This window comes from Chelmon rostratus, chromosome 19 (assembly GCF_017976325.1).
Source record: "Chelmon rostratus isolate fCheRos1 chromosome 19, fCheRos1.pri, whole genome shotgun sequence".
NCBI classification, from domain to species: domain Eukaryota; kingdom Metazoa; phylum Chordata; class Actinopteri; order Chaetodontiformes; family Chaetodontidae; genus Chelmon; species Chelmon rostratus.
Window position 1 is genome coordinate 20,195,743 of NC_055676.1, and position 22,297 is coordinate 20,218,039.

At 41.6% G+C, this 22,297-nt stretch overlaps 2 protein-coding genes across 3 annotated transcripts; one reads left to right on the forward strand and one right to left on the reverse strand.

Moving 5' to 3' along the window:
- Window positions 1-424: 424 nt before the first annotated feature.
- On the reverse strand, window positions 425-10,217 carry zgc:56235 (uncharacterized protein LOC393186 homolog). 2 transcript variants are annotated; one of them, XM_041959602.1, is made up of 10 exons: window positions 10,093-10,217; window positions 8,796-8,866; window positions 8,123-8,172; window positions 7,797-7,799; window positions 4,528-4,680; window positions 4,350-4,402; window positions 3,609-3,830; window positions 2,819-2,969; window positions 2,675-2,732; window positions 425-1,757 (listed from the first exon to the last, which is right to left on the reverse strand). In XM_041959602.1, exons 2-10 carry the CDS (start codon window positions 8,860-8,862, stop codon window positions 1,666-1,668), a joined length of 849 nt encoding a protein of 282 aa, XP_041815536.1. In that variant the 5' UTR covers window positions 8,863-8,866; window positions 10,093-10,217; the 3' UTR covers window positions 425-1,665. The 2 variants fall into 2 exon arrangements, with proteins under 2 accessions (XP_041815536.1, XP_041815537.1); XM_041959603.1 differs by lacking the exon at window positions 7,797-7,799 and having other exon boundaries at window positions 426-1,757.
- Window positions 10,218-12,299: 2,082 nt separating this feature from the next.
- slc25a1b (slc25a1 solute carrier family 25 member 1b) lies at window positions 12,300-22,271 on the forward strand. Its single transcript, XM_041960173.1, has 9 exons — window positions 12,300-12,619; window positions 16,539-16,646; window positions 17,411-17,510; window positions 18,541-18,679; window positions 19,216-19,300; window positions 19,402-19,506; window positions 19,610-19,725; window positions 19,817-19,890; window positions 20,608-22,271. The coding sequence occupies exons 1-9, from the start codon at window positions 12,508-12,510 to the stop codon at window positions 20,720-20,722; spliced, it is 954 nt and encodes a 317-aa protein (XP_041816107.1). The 5' UTR covers window positions 12,300-12,507; the 3' UTR covers window positions 20,723-22,271.
- Window positions 22,272-22,297: the final 26 nt, after the last annotated feature.

Consider the following 22,297-nt stretch of genomic DNA (forward strand, 5'->3'; position numbering starts at 1 on the left):
CTCAAAATTGAACTAGTGCTTTAACTCAGGTCAAGGCTTTCTACTTTATCTCAGGCTGACGATGGAGTTTGTTGAAGGTGTCCAGAACACCTGAGCAGAGGTAGACCTTGAGATGTGGTTAAAGCTCCAGATAAGTGGGCAGTGAGCAGCTAAAGAACCACATTTTTCCCACGGGGGTTGGTAGAGACCAAAAACAGAGCTAGAAAAGAGTGAATACTGGACTTACATTCATCAGGTGAACACAAAATAAACAACTGTTTGCTAACAACAACTTAACTTAAAAGTGATGCATCAATATTGCAGGTTTAAAGACATTTTTTTCTCTCTCAAATTAGTTTCTACCTTCACGCTCATTTCTTACACCACATTTGGACGAGAAAAGAACAATAACTTCAAATTGTTTTTGATTTTTTTTTTATTGTTAGAACTCCCTTAATTGACATTGGAAAAAATGAGGTACTGTGTCTAAGTGACAAAGAAAAATGAGCCTTGTAATCATGACAACAAAATTTGATGGAAAAAACACATTTTGCCGCATGATTACCAAAAAAAAAAAAAAAAAAAACGTAACGGAACGGAACAGCCATGTGGGACACGACAACCTCTTACATAATCCTATGAAGTGTTTTGACTGCAATCACTCAGGACAATCAACTGTATTTCATGTACAGATCTGAGGAGTGTAGGTTGGTTTTGAGAAGAGAGCACTGACAGCAATGAGTGCAGTCACCGAGCAACATGAGGAAACAGCTGGCCGTCAAGTTAAGACGCCCGGAGCCACTGAACAGCCGAGATACCTACGAGACGAACAAGCAGATGCACAATATTCTTCGTTTCTTTGTGACCGCCGTGCTGAGACAGATAGATGAAAACAATATTGTAGAAATGCAAACTAACTACATAAAATACCAGAAGATTCCACTACACTGATTTCACCTACCAAAATGAGAAGTCACAAAGCATTAAAAGATCATTCAAGAGCATCTGTACTGAGACTTTCATTGTTCCTGGAAAGCAACGCTAACGGTTTTAAATATCCTTCATTCATTCAGTCAATTCAGTCAGAGTTTCTCTCTCAGCTTCAACCACCAGTGCTTCAATAAGTCATGAAATGTGTTGTATGAAAACATTAATATGGATTAAACAGTCCACAGATTGCAACAACACAGCCAAACATTTTCAAACCAATACAAAACAAAAAGAGAAAACAGACACTCAGCACCATTTTTAACCAAGCAAACGGGCCTTCAGCTCTGCATCCACGTTTCCATTCTCACATGCTTTTAGGAAGGCAGGAACAGCTGAATACAGAAGCTTTAAAGAGCTACACATTTACACCAACGACTACGTCATCCGAGAGCTACAGGGAAATAAATAGTGTCACTTCAATGACCATAAAAACGGTAATAATCCACAACTACGCGTCGTCAGTTTCAGGATCAACACACAACCTTGCGACTCCTCTCAGGGTGTTTAAGCATGATGCTGAGACTCGACTATTACTGTCAGAAATGCTCATGAAATGTGTGACCCAGGTGGGGGGGGGAGTCCAGAAGACGCTACATGATGGTGACTGACTGTGTGTGAGGGGGAGGGGAGGGCAGAGGAGTGTGCTGATGTGGTTCAGGGGCTTTTTTCTTTGTTGGTGGGTCTGAGTTCTCCCCTTTATGCCTCCAGCTCGAAGCCCATGCCGACTTTGTGTCCACCGGCGTTGAAGTTCTTCCCATCGATCAGGGCTGAGAGGGTGACCTTAACACCTGCACAGACCCAAAAAAGGCTTTCTCAATTACTCACATTTATATCATATTTCTTTTAAAACTTAACACAATATTTCATTACGATTTAATCAATTAAGCTGGAGTGACGCTGGCCAGGTAAGCAGCAGAAAATGACCTAAAATCTAATTAATTTAAGAAATCTGACACCATGATGAGTCAGTCAGCTTCCTAAAGAGAGAAGCGGCAGTGGTGACGGTGTTTGCTGCAGGTGTGATGGTGCTGAAATTACAAAGAAAAACACCACGCATTTCTAACTACTGTTTCTGTCTGTGGCAGGAAAGAAAAAAATATTTAAGTGAAATTGAAGACTTGTTAACAGCTTCTGAGGCCTTTTTAGGAAAGTAAATTCAATGCTTTCTTTCACCACATTACCTTTTGGTTTACGTACATTAAACTTTCCAAACATTTGAATGCACAAAACATCCTGAAGCTAACAGCAGCTCCTGACTGGCCGAATAATACATGTATACACATGAACATAAATTTAATAAATAGAGCTGATAAATATTAAATCCAGCTGATTTCCTGGTCATCTCTGGATATCTGGGTAAAATTAATGAAGTTTCCCATCAATGTGTGTGTCATGCTGACAGGGTGTTTGATTGCAGATACAAATCTGCTTTTTACTTTGTTTCATGTATGAAATCTGTGACGTTCATTTCACATTCACTGACACAGACACCTGTCAACCAATCACTGCAGACACAGTGAGTAGTAGTTTCTTAAAGTAAAAAGTTGGTAAAAGTTGCAGCTTTGTGAAAAGGAAACAGCTAAGAACATCCAGCCTCACTGAGAGGGACCCCTGGTGGTTAAGATAACAACAAGGAAGTGGTTGATAATATAATATACATAATATTTGGGTGGATGAGAGCGCCGCTGTCGGGATGGGAGCCTACCTGGCCGAAGACTCTGGGTGTAGCCTACTCCAATCAGACTGGCATTGTTCACTTTGGCCTGCAGGGAAATTACAAAATATGAAACTAACAGCAGAATAGCTTTCGGAGAATCAGCCTTAACGACAGGTCGGCAGCAGCACTTACAGACAGAGAGGCGTCTTTGTCCAGCTTGTATTTGGCAGCGATGCCGAAGCGAGTGTTGTTACTGCCGGCGGTCCAGGCCAGAGTGACTGCCGTCTCCAGCTCGTCGTTCACCTTTTGGTAGATGGAGCCGCCAAACTCGGTCCCATCGTTCCTGAGAGGGAAAAGACCCGATGATGAAGACTCAGATTCAGAGACGTTCATGCACGTCAGCAAACAGCACGTCCATTACTGAGGGCAAACATGAAGGCCATGCGGGCAGACTGTTGCTACAGCGAGCTCGACTAAAAGTGATGAGAAATCAAAAAGCGAATAGATTTTTTAAAAATATATGTCTTAACAGAACATTGGTATTTTGACTTATCTACCAACAGGATAGAATAACATTTCTACAACATTCTGCTTTTTTCATGCTGTGTGTTCTCCTGTTTTCCTGTAATTTTTGTGATTTCTTGTCTTTCAGGAGCCTCAAAACGTGTTTCTTTTGCAAATTATTTCAGTCTTTAAAAAGTCTGTCTTTGGTTTACTGCAACTGTTCAAACAAGTTGGGAAACACTGATACAGAGGACAAAATACTTTAAGCTAAGCGGGACATCTGATCTACAAAAACAAAATGAATAAATAAATAAATAATAATACATTTTGTGTTGCAGAATTTTCTAAATGAATGCAGCAGCACTGAGATATCCTGAGTTTTAGTCTCTCAGAGGACATTATTCAGCTGTTTGCACAGGTTAACTGCGACTCCCCATGACGAGCAGACTGATGACTGTAAAATCAGCGGCGTACTCACACGTTGGTGTGCAGCTGGAAGTCCCCAGCCCGGTACCCGAGGGCAAAGTTGTTCTGGGCCAGTTTGGACTTGGCCGTGTCAAAGGCCATCTGGTAGCCAGCCAGCCAGCCCTCATAGCCCAACACGGCAGCAGCGTGGATGATGGGACCCTCGAAGTCAACGTCACAGCCCAGGTTCACAAAGTCGCGCTTGTAGCCCGTCTTCAGCTTGCCGCTCTTCTTACTGAGGAAGGGGTTTAAGGGTTGAAGGTTAGTTTATCTCTGGTTCTCTATATTAAAGGATGATGGTCATATTTTATTTCTGATCAACAAATCCCATGTGGTTTATTCTGACTCAGTCCCACACACACCGTCCTGCTCCTACACTCACTGCAGCACCAAATGTGGATTAATCAGCCGTTGAAAATAGTCCCCAACAAAAGCACAATAGTGAGCAGCTGTTTTAGGAAATTACTGAGACCTTTTTGAAGTAAAATATAAAAACTATATTTATGTTTCCAGTTTAGGTTAAAGAAAGACGTGGGGATGAGTTTACCACAGTTATTTAACTTCCAATGGAGCGTTAAAAGAGGAATAAGATTTAAACTCCTGTGAAAGTAGCGGCTAATAATTAACAAAGAGCACAGAGTCACAGCCGTGAGAAACCAGTGCCTGACCCACAGTTTAAACTTACTGCACAATGTTTTCATGCAATCCCATAAGACGTGGTATCACTAATTCACACAAAGAAACGTAGTCTCACCCTGTGTTCGGTACAAAAGACGTATCCAGGGCAACCTTCAGCCCTTGAGCCAGCTGTGGGTAAAGTAAAACCATGTGTCAACAGTTTTTAATCCACGTACCACCAGAAGACTTCAACAATGTCGTTTTATCTGTTGCAAAACCAAGTCTGAACACGTAACGTGGCCGCACACACGTACCTGGTCCTCCACGGTGACTTCAGTAGCCAGCGTGTTATCTGTGTTCCACTTCTGGTTGAAGCTCAGGCCCAGCTCCTTCATCTTGTATTTGGTCTCCAGGCTCCCTGAGGCCTTCCCTGTGTCTGTGTTACTGGAGCCAGATGTGTTGAACTCCTGACAGGAGGACCAGGAGGACAACTCGTTAGTCTACCAAAGTCAATATTAAACTGCACAGAAAGAAAACGAGGAAAATCAGAGGAGTTTCCACCGTGAACATCAGACAACACAGCTCACAGACAACTGTGAGACGACCAGACAGCCCCGACACTGATCCATGCAAGACACCAGTAACACATGTGAAGGACAGAAAACGGACAGAAAAACACACTGAGAAGTTTGACGAAGATTGGATCTGAATTACAGTACAACTACATGTAAAACACTTAAATTAAATTAAATCAAATCTTAAATTTGAGCGTGACTAAGCCAGAAAAAGAAGCACGTGTATGTGCCTGAACTGACTTTTCAAATGTTGTTCCATATGGCTGCCAGAGTCCTCTCCTTTTATTTGCATTAAATCACATACGAATAACCAGATCATTACAACATGTGCAGCTTAATATCTGAGCAGCTGATGTGAAACAGCATGTATAAATATGCAGTACAGTCTTTAAGTATTTGTACTGTGACGCAGTTTTGTCTCAGTACTTCATCATGTTATTTGCTGACTTAAAGCTTTGTGTAGTATTTCTCATACTGAATCACTCCCACTTTCCCACACAGTGAACGATATTGTCATTTTATGTGAGTGTGTGAGTTATGCTCTATAGATTCCTCAAATATTCCACTATGCAATAAAGGAAGCAGCGTACATGGAATGCACACTACTTTCTAATAGCTATCCCATAATGCAATGCGTTGCACTTTATAGATTCTGTGGTTAAGCAAGATGATGATTAGAAAGCATGACATTCTTAATCTAGTGCTCACTACTGAGTAAGTTATAATTATTTACTATAAAGGGAGTCATGAAGGAGAGAATGAGAGTTTTGGACGGTGCAGGACAACAATGACGGGGCTACGAGTCCTCAAATATTCACCTTATCTGCACATAAACACACTCAAATTAAAGCTAAAAGGCAGCACCTTACCCTCAGTCAGCACAGAGTCAGTACAGTGGACTGAACTCCTTATCCGTGTGATGACACAACTAGAGGTTTATAATAAGTCTTATTGCTGTGTCTTTATCATAAAACACCCTCAACCCTGGTGTGTGTAGAAATATACTGAATCCTCAAAAGCAAAAAGTAGACGCTCCCATGAGGCTGAGGGGCGCAGAGGCATGAACTGAAACATGAAGTTCACGACCAGCCACAGAACTTGAATTGTCTCCTCTCATTTCCTGTCCTCTCTCTACTGTGTCCCTCTGGTAAAGTTAGAAAAACACCCAAAAAGTACAAAGAGTGCTATCCTGCTCTTCCCTGTGTGTGTGTGTGTGTGTGTGTGTGTGTTGATTGCTCATATTTCAGTGTCGGGTCTGGAGCCATGCAGATGAAATAACATTCAGATTAATAACTGATTATTAGAGCGGGCTGACCACTAATCAGAAGGTCGGTGGTTCGATCCCCGACTAGTCGATGTCCGTCACCTCTCCACGCTGTCTGAAGGCGGTGCCATCGGTGTGTGAATGTGTGTGTGAACAGGTGAATGTGGCATGTGTCATAAAGTGCTTTGAGTGGTCGGTAGACTGGAAAAGATCTATATCAAAGCAGTCTATCTACCCTTCATCTGAAGGTCACATCTATACAGATTCATACTGCTGAAGGGACGCAGCAGTTTGTGTTTCCGTCTCAGCTGACGAACATGCAAAATCCCCCCACAAAAAAAAGGTTATCAGACAGGAAATGTGAGAGCAAGAACAGTCCAACCTGTAGATCAGTTAATCTAAACCCACCTTAATGACACACTAATGAAGAAAGTACAGCTATATTATGGAGTCATTATACCCAATTATGTCCAAGTATTATCACCTGTTTGAAAAAGCTTACACACACACTTACAAAAGTATTAAAACAACAGCGACACGGCCAAACAGCCTGCAGCTAAACTCGGCCTCTGCCTCTTTTTAGCACCAAGCTAACCGCAGAATTTATTTCTGACTTTTCAAGACTGACTCTGGTGATCAGGTCCTGACAGTCAGAGGGACTCAACAACAAGGCTGCGAGTCTACAGCCAAGCTAGCTGCTCTGTGAGGCCGCACCTGAGCTAAATGCTAACAGCTTCATGCTAACAAGCTTACAATGATACCGCTAGCATGTTGATGTTCAGCAGGTATAACATTTATGTCATTAGTTTTCTATTTGTTCATAAACCAAAGGACTGGAGAAAGTATATATTTTTTAACTTTAAAGAAAAGTCAGGAAATAAAAGTTATTATGTTTGATCCTCTGAGGACCATGAATGTGTTTGACAGCAGTTCAGTTATTTCAACAAATAACTACATAATCAACCTCCTGGTGGCGCTACAGGAAAAGTCAAAGGGTCACCAAAGTCGATTTCATGGCACTCCATGAAATCATTACAGAGATATTTCACTCTGACCCATAAATCTCAGCGTCACGGCGGCACAAAAGTCGGGGGATCGCCATGAGGATTCATCCTCTGGGGGTCAGGAGGACAATCAATGTAACAGCTGTCCAGATGTTTCGGTCTGACCAGCACTGACACTGTCCCGACAGCTGCTAGCTTGGCTAAAAATCTGTCACGCAGACCTGAAAGTGTCTAAAAAGCTGATTTAACGGAGAGGCTGTAAAAGGGAAAATGTGTTAGATTGTTCACTCCTGCATTTTGGAAACATTTGGTGGATGGATGGCAATTAAAATGTGAAAATGTGTAAATGTTGCCTAATTTAGTATGAAATATCAATGTTAATATATGTGGGTTTAGCACCATTGGTCTAATTAATTATTAACTAATTAATGCAGACAATAATCAGCAAATTAACTGACAATGAAAATGTAAAGAGCTAAAGATGACGAATACATTCAACATTCTCCACAAAGAAATGAAGGAAAAGTTTGATCTGACTGAGAGCGATGTGACTGAACATAAACAGCAAAGAACCACATTGATACTCATTCTGTGTGAATGATTCTCACAAAGACAAAAAGAATAAGAAAAAAAAGCAAACATTCAGATGACGATAACAGAAAAACAATGTGCCAATGATCGACATGATGGTGGTGGTCAGTACACGAATACACAGCTGTCGGCTCGGACGCCGATCTTACCATCTACATTAGAGCGCGAGCGGTCCAGAACAGACGGCAGCAGCGTGGAGACAGAGCAGCGGTTAGGAAAGGCAGGCAGAGAGACAGACAGGCCACAAAACAAACACGGGCTTGTCATGTTCCTCTAGAACGGAGCACACGTTCGGCCGAGCCGGTCGGCATCAGCACCGCTCGTCCACCTGGAAACCTTCAAGCTCCAGTTACAGGTTACAGGGTTCAGTTTAGTTTGAGGTGTGTGGAATGGAAGGCAGGGAGGTGGACATCAAGCAACCAGGAAATAACAACAGGTTATATATTAAAAAGGGGGGAAGAAAATGTGTCCTCACCACTCCACTTTGTGATTTGGTCTTGAGATCCAGCTTCACAACACCAAAGCCTGATGGATCAAAAGACAAGAGTTTATGTGTTAGCAATGATCGGCTGGAATATAAAGCAAATGAGTCAAATACAAATTATTTTACTTACTGGAAGGGTATTTCACTAAAATCTCTCATATCTGCCTGTTCAACATGAAGCTGCAGCTAGGAGATGCTAGCTTAGCATAAAGTCCATCACAAATCCCTTGTAAAACCACAATTTATGGTTGTAACATTTCTGTTTTTGTACGGAACATACGAGGTATAAACATGTTAATTAGAGAACTTTAAAGGTGCACAGTTTCATCTTTAGACAGAGCCGGGCTAGCGCTTTCCATCTGTTTCCAGTCTTTATGCTATGCTACGCTAATCGTCTCCTGGCTGCTGCTGGACATTTAAGAGACAGATACAAGAGAGTTGCTGATTTTCCAATCTTACTCTCTTGGCAAGAAAGAGAACAAATATATTTGCCAAAATACCAAACTATTCTTTTAATTTCAAGTATTTGGTTCAATATAAGAGTTCATCTTTTGATATTGTGGGAATAATCTCAAACAAAATCTCATATCAATATGTCAGCAATAACCATTATATTATATGTTTTATATACATACTGTATAATATGCAGTAAAGCAGTACTCACCATAGCCCTTGCTGAATATATCCTTGGCAGCCTTGCCCAGATCTGAGTATGAAGGAGGGACAGCCATTGTGCTGCAGATAAAGATAGAGTCAATAATGTGATCAGTGCCACTGGCTCTCCATTTCAGCCCCATATTTTAACAGTTAATGAATAAACTAGAAAGCAGGTTGAAACACACATTTTTCACTTTTCTACACGTGTTATGTTTTAACGCTAAAGTTAGGCCCTGAACATCATCAGGGAGCAAAGTCACATTTGAGTCCTCCATGATGGTGCACAACTAGCAAAGCTAATCCTGAATGAAGGCAGGCTGTAGTTAACAAAAATCAGAGTCAATGGGGATTTGTCTTGTACACGGACAATGCAGTAACAGTCATGTAATTAAACAGTGAAGTGTCCCGGTGAGCTGCAGCAGAAGGGAACAAGCTGTTCCTTCAGAGGCAGCCGGGAAGCAAACAGCGATGGCTTCTGCATCCAGCTGAACCACAAAGCTGCTGGGGCACCTCAGAAGTCAAGCAAGAACTGCACCACTAAAAATCAACTTAAACCCATATATGAACACAGATTTACACAGAAACTGATGAAACAGCTATGCTAGCAGATGTCCGAGCATCAGAACAAAAGGCTCTCAACATATCTCAAGGTTGCAAAAAAGGGCCCTGGTCCCAGTGATGCTGCTGTGAAGACAAATGCACACAATCCTGGAGGAGAGTCCACTACAGGAGCAGCTGTCTAAGATTGATGGACAATGAGCAGTGCTGGACCACGAAGGGTTGCTGCTGCTTGCCTCATCTTCAGCTGGGACAAAGGACAACAGATGGGCCAGTGAACGAGGTGTGTGGGGGATGACAGCTAGCTAGCTGCTCTGTGAGCTGCAGCAACAAGCTAGCTAACTAGCACGAAAAGGATGCGACTAACTGATTAGTTAATGCTCATTGTCCCCCATAACACGCGCGCACACACACACACGGGCGCGCGCGCACACACCCCCTTCACACCCAGACGTCTCAAACCGAGCTAATAAAGTTAATAAATGCGTAGCTAACGATACAGGTTTGAATCTCTGCACTATCACACGGGAAACCTATCATCCACGGATTAAACTGTGCATTACAAGGCTAAACATCATTACATAACAGACCCACTGTTAGCTAGCTAAAGCGCTCTACTTGCTAGGGTATGTGGCTAACCTTGGAGAGAAACGTACTGTTACGGTGCAATTATTACCGTAAATCATCATACAAGTATCATAAAGCCGAATAGTAAGAGATGAATAAGCATTGTTGGTTCTCCTTACCAGTGCAAAGGTGTTTGGAAGGGGAGTCTACAAAGCCTGGAGTGTCCCTGGCGTGATGCTGTTGACTGGATTGACAGTTAGCTTAGTTTAGCACTGTCTATAAGGGGAACAGGGCACAATGAAGGAGACATATGGAGCATGCGCGGTATCGCTGTGAAACGCGAACAAAGAGTCAATGCGAAATCAAGATAGTTATTCCACGACCACAACCTCTTCCAGTTTTACACGCGCAAGAAACGTTTAATAGCAGAGAACGTGATCAATAAACGTTTATCAGGGATAGAGAGAAGTTTTTTTATTCACATGAAGCCTTTGGCCATTGAGCCAAGCACAGGGGCCTCTGACCTCTCTGGCCCCACATTTATAGCCGACCCGAGGGGGGATGGTATGTGGCACAGGGGCAAACATCATAAATCTAACGTTTGTGAATGTAGTTCAGTGTGAAATATATCTAATGCTATTACTGCATGCTTGAGAGGGTCAGGACCAATCAAAAGGTCCCAAAAAATCTAAGTCATCACACAATGATTAAAGGGATTAGAAAGAAAAATATAGATATTTTTGTTGTGTTTATTTTTTCTCCTTTTTTTCTGAAAAATCTGAAATCTGAAATCCCTAATGTTTATCGTCTAAAAATCCTTCAAATGAAACAAGTCTGAGTTGCAATTGCGCTTCGGATAAACTGTCCACAACAAAAGCCATGTCCCATAGTTAGGTTGTCACGAGATGACATTTAAGATGACGTTTTCAGGGGACCACAAGCCAAATCATCAGGAACCACTGCCATGAAATGCATGCTACTGTTGTGTCAACCTTTTAATTTAACACAGTCCCAAAGCCCTGACTGATTCAACATCAGGTGACCACTTAGAACTTCTATTGCCTAAAATACATGTTGTATAGCAGCTTGCTTCATCTTGAAGGATGAAAAGACAAATTATATTTAGCATATTTTGCAGGATTTCAGATTCTCAGTGAACTGATTTGCCATGGGACAAACTGGAGCACACACTGTTCACATGCACCCATGATGGGGCATGTGTAATCAAGTCACACTGGGCCTTTAATTTCATTTAATTCAATAGTGAGACATATGCAGATCACCATTACACACATTACATAGTCTTGAAATTTATGATCAGTGGACTAAATATTTGTTATTATATGTTATTATTTGTTGGAATCTTGTATGATAGATATTAGTTCGATTCAGGCCTCCTCATCCTTTCTCCCTCCTTTAAACTAGAATGCGGTACTTAAGGGTACTCGTGTAATCAGCTTTAACCACTAGGTGGTAACAAACAGCAGTCAGGTGATGTTAGAAGTGAAAGAAGGATTCAGATCTGACAAGAGTAAAATCTGCTATACCACAACATAAAAATATATCCTGCATTCAGCAGCTTCCTTATGTAAAAGTACAAAACTGTTCAGCAAATTATACTATAAAGTGATTAAAATGAGCTCCACCTTCACCAGTTGCAACATTAAAGTGATGAGCACATTAACGCATCAATAATTATAATACAAATGACATCATATTTTCAATCTATTACTTTTACATTTGGTCCTTTACATATATTTTTATATTTATACTTTTGAACTTTTAATTGAGGACATGTTTGAATACAGAACTTTACTTGTAACAGAGTATGTCTACAGCGTGGTGTTTTTTCTTTAATTTAAGTAAAAATACTTCTACTACTGCTGTAAAATAACTTCAGCAGTAATTTTAGCTGGTTGATAAATGTAGTTGTGTAAAAAGTACAGTACTTCCCTCTGAGATGTAGAAGAGTAGAGGTATAAAGTAGCAGAAAATGGAAAGTTAAAGTACAAAGTATGTCAAACTTGTACTTAAGTACAGTACTTCAGTAAATGTAGCTTGCTGTTAGTTGGTTTATTCCTTTTTTAAATTGTGTATTGTTTTTTATTTCATTCCTATTCTACCTGTATTTTTGCTTATTTCGTATTTTTTTTTAATTATTTCATCATTAATTATATAGTGAGAAACGTCGCCCCCTGCAGGCGGTCTGTCGCATTTAAAGTGGGCTGAAACGTTTCAGTGACAAACTGGCCAATGAGGCGCGAGTTTGCGCGCTTCGCAGCATCTCTCCGGTCCTCCTTAAATGTTTGTGACAAACATGGCGTTCCTCCGTGTCGGGGGGAAAGTGTCGACCCTGCCCCGCCCTGAATGAACACTGACTCGACGCTATCAGCCAGCCTGTGTGCCACGGAGGGAACTCCGCTGTGAAAGTGCACTGACATTATCAGCTCCAGAGGTCCAATGGTCAGAGCTCGCGCCGGGACTCCTGCACACTGCACCCAGACCGCATGAGGGCTTGAAGGCTGACTGGGTTTGCGGCAATCGAACACATCCGTACTGACAGAAAAAAAAAGTTAGGCCGGTGTATCGCAGTCATGTCCGGACAACCTAGATTCGTGAGTCCGTTTTCCAGACCCCGGTGCCTGGCTGCTGCAGCTCCGGCGGGGAAAGCCAAGCTCACGCACCCCGGCAAGGCCATCCTGGCAGGTAAGAAAGTTTCTCCGCAGGCGCGGCTGCGCTTCGCACAGGCGGCTCGCAAACTTGTTTACAAGTTGTCGCGCTGATCCCGAACCCGTGTGCAGATGTTATCAGAGGCCTTGGCCGCTGCACTCTTTTCTACAGGGACTGATACATGCACAAAGGTTCACTGTGCGTTGTGTGCTGCAGGCAGATGAAAGTGGGCTGCATGTACACTGGTTCACCATGCTGAGCTCGTCTTAAAGGCGCACTGGCTTTAAAAACTGTCATGCAGTTACTGTGGATTCACGTGAGAATCAAGAACCACAGAACCTGCTTTCATTTCAGACCAGATTCAAGGCTGACCTCCAGGACTGATCATCTCAGCCTCTGCTCAGCAGCTCGCAACTTGTTGTGCAGCTGGAGTTGGGACAGTCTGCAGTGTCCTTTAAACTTTAGCCACTGATCCTGCTCAAAGAGCCTTGACTAACATGGACCCTGACTACAGGTCTTATTAGTCAATCAGTGACACATGCTCAGACCTCAGATCAGCGTACTACAGAACAATCATTATTGGTAACCTCAGTGAGGTGTAAAGAAAGCCGCTGAGCCTGTGCTGCCGATCACGATTAAAGTGTAAAAGTTCAAAAGAAAAACTTTGTTGCTTCCTGTAACTTCCTGCACATGACTGTCAGCAGAGCGGTGGTGTTTCTGTTGACCCAGCGGGCGCTCGGAGGCCCCGGCTCTCCACGTTCAGATGCATGAGCCACGATGACAAAGCACATTGCTCTGTCAGCCTCTGCACACATTCACCAGGGTTCAAGACCTTTCACCAACAGACAGATCAAGATGATTTTCTGTGCTGTTTATTAATTGATGGCCCGATCTGAGGTAAGAGTAGTGTAAGGAAGGGTGGAGATTTACTGTCACAGTCCCTGTATGGAGTAAGAGGAGCATAACGTGTAAGAACAGGCCAAAATCAGGTGAACAAATTGACCAAGGCTCGCTTTCATTGAACTAATAGGATGACAAAGCATTTATCAGCAAGTCACGAGAGAATAATTAGATCACATGCCAGGGCTCCCCGCAACCACTAATCCCCACTGAAACAGACAGCGTCTGTATTATACTGCAGGCAAACATCCTTTATTTGTGTCCTACTCATCAATATCTTTGCCTCGGTGCACAAAAAATGCGAAAACAAAAAGTTGAAAGGATTTTTTTTTTATGTTTGGGGAAATACATAAAGTCACACACCCTGGCACTCCAACTCCATCCTCATCCAGCTCTGGTGGAGGGGTAGATTAGGATATGATCAGTATACTAATTAACATTTATTTATACAGTGCTCTTCACCCGAGCCACGTTCATAATGAGGAAACAATACAGAAATAACACAAATATTCCAGTGCATACAGGTCACTGCAACACCTGTCTGAACAGGTATGTCCTAAACCGCCTTTTAAAAGCCTCCCGAGAGTCAGCAGAGCATAAAGGTGGAGGCACAGCATCCGCCTCACGTGCTCCGTCACCTCCCGTCACCGCTGACAGCAATGTTAACTTGTTTGACCTAAGAGAGGAGCCACGTATGGAAGAACATCACTCACATCTGTCTGTTTAGATATGAAGCAAAAGCCAAGAAGGTAGCCTAGTTAGCCTATTTTAGCTTAGCTTAGCGTACAGACTGGAAACAGCTCGCCTGGCTCTGTCTCATGAAGAATGAATCCAGCACACAACATCCCATAAAACCACAGCTAGTAGTTTTTACACTTGATGCAAAACACATCACGTTAGCTTGTGAGCTTTAGAGGCTCTGACAGGTGGATTTCATTACGTTTGGTAAGAGCCAGGCTAGCTGTTTCCCCCTGTTTCCAGCCTTTGTGCTAAGCTAAGCTAAATTTTCAGAGTTTTGTGCAAGTGTCTTTAATACAAAGTCACCATGTCGGACTCAATAAACTGGTTCTACGTCTTTTTCCAGCTTGAACTCGGGACATGAAGCAGGTACTTGTTTACAGATGATGATGTGGACTGTGTTTTTGAATCGAGCTTAATTTGGGGGTCCGGCTACAGCTCAAAACCCGCCTCTAACCAGAAGAATGCCTGGGCGTGTCATCACCAGCACTTTGAGAGCCCCTCTTCGCTCGCCAAAGTGCGTCTGATGTTTTAGTAAAACCAGTGATTTCTCAAACTCTAACCTTGTGATTGCTCGAGCTGCCTGACGTGCATGTGTGTGCGAAGGCTGAAACCACTTCTCTGCATGATATTTATGGTGGAAAGAATGCATGCCAACCATTGTCCTTCACATTCCTGCACTCTCAGTTCAGCGTTGGTAGAATAACTTGTTGAACTTGTTCGGCTGTCCGGCTAAAAGCTGTTCACTTAACGTTTCCCTCGCTGTATTTCCTCCAAAGCTGAGTGACTTGTGAGCCCACCAGAGGAATCAGACCTCTGGGTGACTTTTGGTGTTGCTGGAGGGTGATGTGGTGAACAGTATGTGCTCTGAGGGCTACACACCCCCCTGAGCTGGACTCAGGCCAGGGGGAGGAACCATAGGCAGACTCACACAGAGATCGGCCGAGCCAATCGGCTGCCGGCTGCGTGTTTGCTGTTGAACGGCAGATGTGACATCCAGGGTTTTAAGGTGGAGCCGGTTTACGCTGTTGATGAAATACTGTTTAACATGCATGCAACAGTCAGAAACAACGTCGACCTCCGCTAATGATTCTTAATGTGCACCTTACGTACAACAAGCTGCTTTTACCTAGAAACTTTAACTGTATTTTACCTCACCTACTGTATTACTGTTCATTTTATTATTATTTTTTATTGTTTTATCTCCTTTCAAACAATGTATGCTTTGTTTTTAGTCATTCTGTTTCTTGCGTAGTAAGTGTAAGCAGCAGATGGAGAACAGCAGTTTTATCAGCACTGACCGACAGCCCTGCAGCTGGCAGCCATGACACAGGCTGCAGAGTAATCCCTCCAGGTGTTTGTGCACCGTCCAATAAAAGTGTTTGTTTTTGCCGCTGACAGACTCAAGTTGTTGTTGTAAGTGACTGACAACATTATGCAGAGGAATCGTTTTGGTCTAACCAGAAACAGCTGCTCTCTCTCTGTCGCCAAAACCACCAAACTCCATTTACAGAAGCAGTAATTTTAGGTGTGGAAGTATCAGGAGAGGAGTGAGAGGGAGGGTGGACATCGGAGAGGCAGTGGTGGGGAAACGGCGTGTAAACCCAGAATATTTTCACATATGACTTTGTGGATTAAGAGTTTATTTAACCAAATTAGACTTGGTGGTGATTGTTTGAACAGTGGAAAGACAAACCAACACTGTTTTATTTTGGTTCTACCTGATTTTAATGAAGAGTGTTTTCCACTGATAAAAATACTGTTTCTGTAAATGGAGTCTGGTGGCTTCCAGAGATCCTTCCCATAATGTTATCAGACACTCAGAATAACAGCCTGAACACTTGTGTGCACATGCACTGACAGTGCTCAGATGCTCACAGGGATCACATTGCAGCCTGAGTCACGCTGCCGGCTGCAGGACCTGTTTTAAAAACCGTTGTCCTCATTCGTCACCTGGATATAAAAACATGGGAAAATTAATTTGGTTTGCTCAAACCAAACTTTGTAGTGTAAAAGTATAAAATCTTGAAGTCTATGGGAGCACAACATTACAAATAGATGATGAATTATTGTGGACAGTAAATTAAATAAAGCAGATGTTTGTGTGTAAAGTAGATTCTTCGAAGACAAACTACATTTCTATTATCAATAACTGTTTGTACTTGCTGCCTGTAATGGTTTGGTGTGTTGTTGCAGTTTTACACATTCATTCCCTCTGAAATGCACTTGTGTGGTGTTGACAGAAAAAAACATCCTGTTTTTCTTGGCTCGTTGAAACCAGTTTGTGCTTGACGGAAGGTTTTTGCTGTTGTTCCAGGCGGGATCGCAGGAGGCATCGAGATCTGCATCACCTTCCCCACAGAGTACGTTAAAACACAGCTGCAGCTCGACGAGAAGGCCAATCCTCCCAAATACAAAGGCATCGGTGGGTTTCGACTCTGTCACTGTCATGTGTGATGATAATACAGCTACGCTCGGTGGCCACTTTATTAGGTACGCCTGTAGAATCTAATCTGATGCAGCAGCTCAGCCACAAAGTCCAACTTTACGCAGATGATAATGTTCAGTTTTGATTGATGCTCTCAGTATGTTTATTAGTGTCAAGATATACGTTTATTCATGCGTAATTGAAGTTGTAGTTTGCTGGTGTTGAACTGGAAAATTATTATTTTTCAGCCAAACCAGACCAGTGAAATAACCAGCATTCATTTCTGAGTCGCCTTATGAATCCAGTTGCTTTATGCTGTGACCCGGACATTAGATTCTGAGTGTAAATGGCGTCTGCAGAGCCTCCAGCAGGTCACAGTGGTTATTGATTAATGATTGACGTTGATGCGATCAGCAGTTGTCTTGATGATCTCAGGGTTTAGGGCTCCCTGCTTGAGTAACAGTCCACAGTCAGTCCGGACGCTGTGTTCCTGCAGGTTTGAGTGCAAACACGAGCGTACAGACGTGTGTTTGAGTAGTAAGTTAGTCTTTGTTATCTGTTTGACGAGAGCCTGTGAACTTTGGCTCACAGCTTGTTTGTCATTGGAAACTCGTTACGTACGACACACGTAGACCCAGAAATCGACTGTTCTTGCGAGATTATTGTTCGTGTGAACGCAGTAAGCTCTTCCTGGCAGTGTCCTGTGGATTCTGGTGTTTTATAAGCTGCCTTCTGCTTCCTCCCCTGTCTGCCTGCTACAGCTGACTGTGTGAAGCAGACAGTGAACAGCCATGGGGTGAGGGGTCTTTACAGAGGTCTAAGCTCTCTGCTGTACGGCTCTATACCTAAAGCAGCTGTCAGGTACTTACAGCCCTGTGCACGCACACAAACACACACACTTTATGAATAAACACTTTGTTATTATACCTCCATGATGACATCAGGCGTGAAACAACACTTCGTTATTAATTATTTGGCACCACTTTCTAACATAAAGTGTTTCTAATTTATAAGCTATCTGAGTAATTGATTAGTTGATTGTAATATTTGCTTTTCTCTGTTTATATAATAGTAAATTGAATATCTTTGGATTTTTGACTCTTAGTTGGACAAAATAAGCAGTTTAAAAGCCTCAGATTGGGCTTTTTCACGGTTTTCTGATATTTTGTGCAGGAAATTATTAACAAATTTATCATGAAAAAAATCATAGACAGATCAATCAATGATAATAAAAGCATTGCTATGTTAATAATAACAAGGGTAGAGCCACAACAAGCTAATGCCTGCTCATAATCGATGCAGATTAGTTTCTCAGTTTATTGATTCATTTTTTTGCCCATAAAATGTCAGAAAATAGTGAAAAAATGGTCAAGGGGACATCATCAAATTGCTTGTTTTGTCCAAACCATGAAAACATTAAGTTTGCTATCACAGTTTTACATATAAGTAATAAAAAATCAATGATCAAAGTGGTTATTATCAATAATTCTTGATCAATTGCCCCAGTTGTTTCAGCCTAAATAAAATCAAGGGTTAGGTTAAGGTTTTTTATTTGGTAATGATGCAGTTATGATTGTGAGTAGGTAATTTAGTTATTGCTCAGGGGTTAATCGCTTAGTTTCCAATAATTCCACTAATCTGCAGCTATAAATGTTCAGTCATTGATAATCAGGTTTTAATCAATCAAGTCTGCAGTAGGAAATAATTTGTTTCTTATTGTATCGTATTGTTTCACAACCTGGCAACCCAAAAGTTGTTTTTATTAATGGTTCATAATTGATCAATAAAACTTTTGTTATTTATAAATCATTAGTATTTCCCTGGTAGAAAGTACTGACTTATCTTCTGTTTTGAGTCATTGATCGTCTTTATTCTTTGTTAACGTCTGCAGGTTTGGGATGTTTGAGTTCCTCAGTAATAAGATGCGTGATGAAAATGGTAAACTAGACAGCAAGCGAGGATTCCTGTGTGGCCTCGGGGCTGGAGTCGCAGAGGCGGTGGTCGTCGTCTGTCCGATGGAGACTGTTAAGGTAAAAAAAAAAAAAAAAAAGCGTGAATTAATTTATTTTTTGGCTGACATTATTTTCTGGGGGGGCTGTAAACAGATTGTTTACACATGATGCATCAGTAATAATGATCCAGTAATTTCATATATATTAATATATCAGTCAAAGCGACACACCATCAAATGGGACAATTCACTTCAATTCAAATAACTTTATTGAAAACAACACTTTTAAAAAAGACTCAATGTCAGAAGCTGTTAATTATGTGTTAAATGATAAATCTCCACATGGAATAACCTGTTTTTGTTGATTTTTGTAAATGTAAAATCAAAAATCAAAAGCACCTTCATTACCTCAGTGACGACTTCCTCATTTCACTCATGCGGTCTTCCTCTGTGCAAAGACAGTATTTTTAAAGCTGTTTTGCACATTGCAGCGTTACTGTATGCAGAGCCCTGCACGCCTCAGCTTATCAGGGTACTGTAATCACTTCTGTTTGGATTCTGTGACACTTTGGCTCGTCAGTTCTATTAATCATTGTAATAATTTCTTTTTTTTAGGTAAAATTCATCCATGATCAGACATCAGCAAACCCAAAGTACAGGGGCTTCTTCCATGGGGTGAGGGAGATTGTTAGATCTGAAGGTAAGGAGGCTTTCTTCATCTGTCCCTGGCATTTTACTGCCACCTGCTGTTCCAAAAGGTTTTAATCTGGTACAGTTCTGATAAGAGTGATGCACCTCCAGGACTGAAGGGGACTTATCAAGGCCTGACAGCCACCGTGTTGAAACAAGGCTCCAACCAGGCCATCCGCTTCTACGTCATGACTTCACTGAGGAACTGGTACAAAGGTGCGTGAGTGAATGAAGACCACAGCAACACCACATGCAGCCAGAAATGCAGCCAAAGAATCATCTTTTGCTTTTTATTTTTTTATTTTTTTGGAACACTAAGGTGACGACCCCAACAAAGCGATTAACCCTGTGATAACTGGACTGTTTGGAGCTGTGGCCGGTGCTGTCAGTGTGTTTGGAAACACTCCCCTCGATGTCATTAAGACCAGAATGCAGGTCGGTTGAATAGCGTGCTCACTTATTTAGACTCTCCTCAATTATCCCCGAGCAGAGTAACTAACACGTATGTCTGTATGTGATTTAACAGGGTCTGGAAGCTCACAAGTACAAAAGCACAATGGACTGTGCCGTCAAGATCATGAAGCATGAGGGACCAATGGCGTAAGTTCATATGATTGATGGAGGATGACAGTGGAAGGAGTTTGAATGCTTCTGCCTCATGATACTGACAGTTAGATCTGGCCTCATATATTTAACTAGAGACCAGAATGTGTCTTCATTCACTCCTGCTAGTATTATTTCAAGTAATAGTTTGGCAAATCGGGAGATATGAGTTAGATGTGAAGATTGATGTTATTCTCTGGGAACAGCTAGCTTAGCTTAGCATAAACAGTGGAGGCAGAGGGAAACAGCCGGCCTGGGTCTGTCCATCGGGTTTGTGGTTTTATTTGGGGGGCGAAGTGTGAGATTATTTCTTTGTCGGACATATTGACTTCCTGGAGTCTCATCATTGATGCAATGTTGCTAGGAAACCAGCTAAAACCAGGAAGTTACTGTGTCCGACCACAAAAAATTAATGTAAGTCATCTTTGTCAAACATAATTGATCATTGTGTGTTGATTTTTTTAAAAATGACTACAGACATACGTTGGCCTGTAATATGCAGGTTTGTTGGTTTGTTACTCATCATGTCTGCCATGAGTTCTGACCATCATTTTGGATTTTAAGATAATGAAGTGATTATTAGTGGTATTAGTTTAGTGGTGTTTTGTGTAGAAGGGCAGCCGTGTTTCTGTGATAACAAATTTGTAAGTTGCAGATGTATTTGCTTTTAGCGCTTGAAGTAGAATATTCACTCTCTCCCTTTGTCCCATGCAGGTTCTACAAAGGTACCGTTCCTCGGCTGGGTCGGGTGTGTATGGACGTGGCCATAGTCTTTATAATCTATGAGGAAGTTGTCAAGGTCCTGAACATGGTTTGGAAGACGGATTGAAAAGACCCCAAGGCTGCACAACCAGGACTGTTGGGACCGACCGTTCACATTATTAACCAAGCAGAGTCCACACCAATCTCCTTAAACCCTGCTTCAAGGTTCTAATATCTACCTCTAAAAGTTTTTCAGAAAGACAGAAAGGGATCAGTCTATTCTTGACTTTATTTGTAACACAGCTATTACAAGCGTGAGCATTACCTGCATGAAAGAAAGCTCCAGACTGCAGTCACTGCTTACACTTGCTCTCTTTTCTTAAATTCCAGAAGGGGGAAGTTCCTGAAGAGCTCAGGGAAAGGAACAGGGCGTTAATTTAGACCTGATTGACTAGAGAAATGGGAACAGTCAGCAAGTGTGTCTCACCCACACAGCTTTGAGTTGAGTTATACAAATCCTGTATGTGCTTAATCAAAGAGGAACCAGGACCCAACCCAACGTAATGTGATTTAGATGCTGTAGACAAAGAAATTATACTTGAAATGAGAGATTATACCAGAGCTCAAACATTTTAAAGCCCTTTTATATGCAAGTATTTTGATTTTTTTCTCTCTATTTTTTAAACAGTACTTCTTAAAACCATTATTTCATTCAGTACCTAATGAAATAATCTATATCCAGATGTCACATGCTGCAGAAGCTACAGGTACATTAACAACTAAATGCCTTAAATCACAATAATTGTTAGATTAATCAAGATTGTAGGACCCATACTGATGCAGGTTTTTTTATTATGTTGCGTATGTATGTATACAACGTATTAAGAAATGCACATTTCCACAGAGCAGTGGTTGAGGTGTTTTAAAGCAGTTTCATCTTTAAGTTGCAGAAATGTTTTAAATCAGTTAACTTGCTAGAGTGATGCTAAACAAAGTGCCTATGTGTTGTGTGATTCATTTTGAGATCTTTTGAGATTAAGAATGATTGAATGTTGTCTGTTCTTGTTCACTACAGTTTTTTATTATTAATGTACTCAGTTGCACACACTGCAGCATTGCCAGATGTTTAATTCCAGGCCGTTTGTGAAGTATTTCTGAGATGTACGTATCATCTCAGTTCATCGTAACCGTTAGTATTTTGTTGAATTTTTGGCTTTTAAATTTGAAATTGCATTTTTTTTTGCATAGACGTGCCTGTTTGAGAAATGCCATGAATAGTGCCTTCCATCTCATTCCATGGAGGACAAGTGGTCTAGGATAGCTTTTATTGCAGATTTTCAGATTCTGTGTCTAATTTCTAACTATGTAACATTAATTGCTGTTACGTTCTACACCGACTGATGACCCAATGTGCCAACTGCTGCTTATATAATGCCATGTTTAGACTGAAGATGTAGCTTGGGAGTCTGGCATGTTTACATGCAATGCAGTTAACTTGTCTACAGATGTTTACTTTGAGCTACCTTTAGCTTTTTTCACCCTGACCTTGCATACATGTAGACTTGTAGACTTTGAGTTTTCATATTAACACGTGAAAAATTTCCAGTAGTTAAAACCAAGAATTGTGCCTTCAGTCTAATTAATTCCAATATGTATGCTCACAAATAAACATTGGATCAGACTGTCATCTCACAGTTTCTAT

Coding starts and splice junctions, on each gene's coding strand:
- slc25a1b (XM_041960173.1), top strand. CDS start 12,508: ATGTCCGGACAACCTAGATTCGTGAGTCCGTTTTCCAGACCCCGGTGC. Junction 19,507..19,609: donor ACTGAGGAACTGGTACAAAG/GTGCGTGAGTGA, acceptor TGGAACACTAAG/GTGACGACCCCAACAAAGCG. Junction 19,891..20,607: donor AAGCATGAGGGACCAATGGC/GTAAGTTCATAT, acceptor TGTCCCATGCAG/GTTCTACAAAGGTACCGTTC.
- zgc:56235 (XM_041959602.1), bottom strand. CDS start 8,862: ATGGCTGTCCCTCCTTCATACTCAGATCTGGGCAAGGCTGCCAAGGAT. Junction 8,173..8,795: donor TATATTCAGCAAGGGCTATG/GTGAGTACTGCT, acceptor TTGATCCATCAG/GCTTTGGTGTTGTGAAGCTG. Junction 1,758..2,674: donor CACCCAGAGTCTTCGGCCAG/GTAGGCTCCCAT, acceptor GGGTCTGTGCAG/GTGTTAAGGTCACCCTCTCA.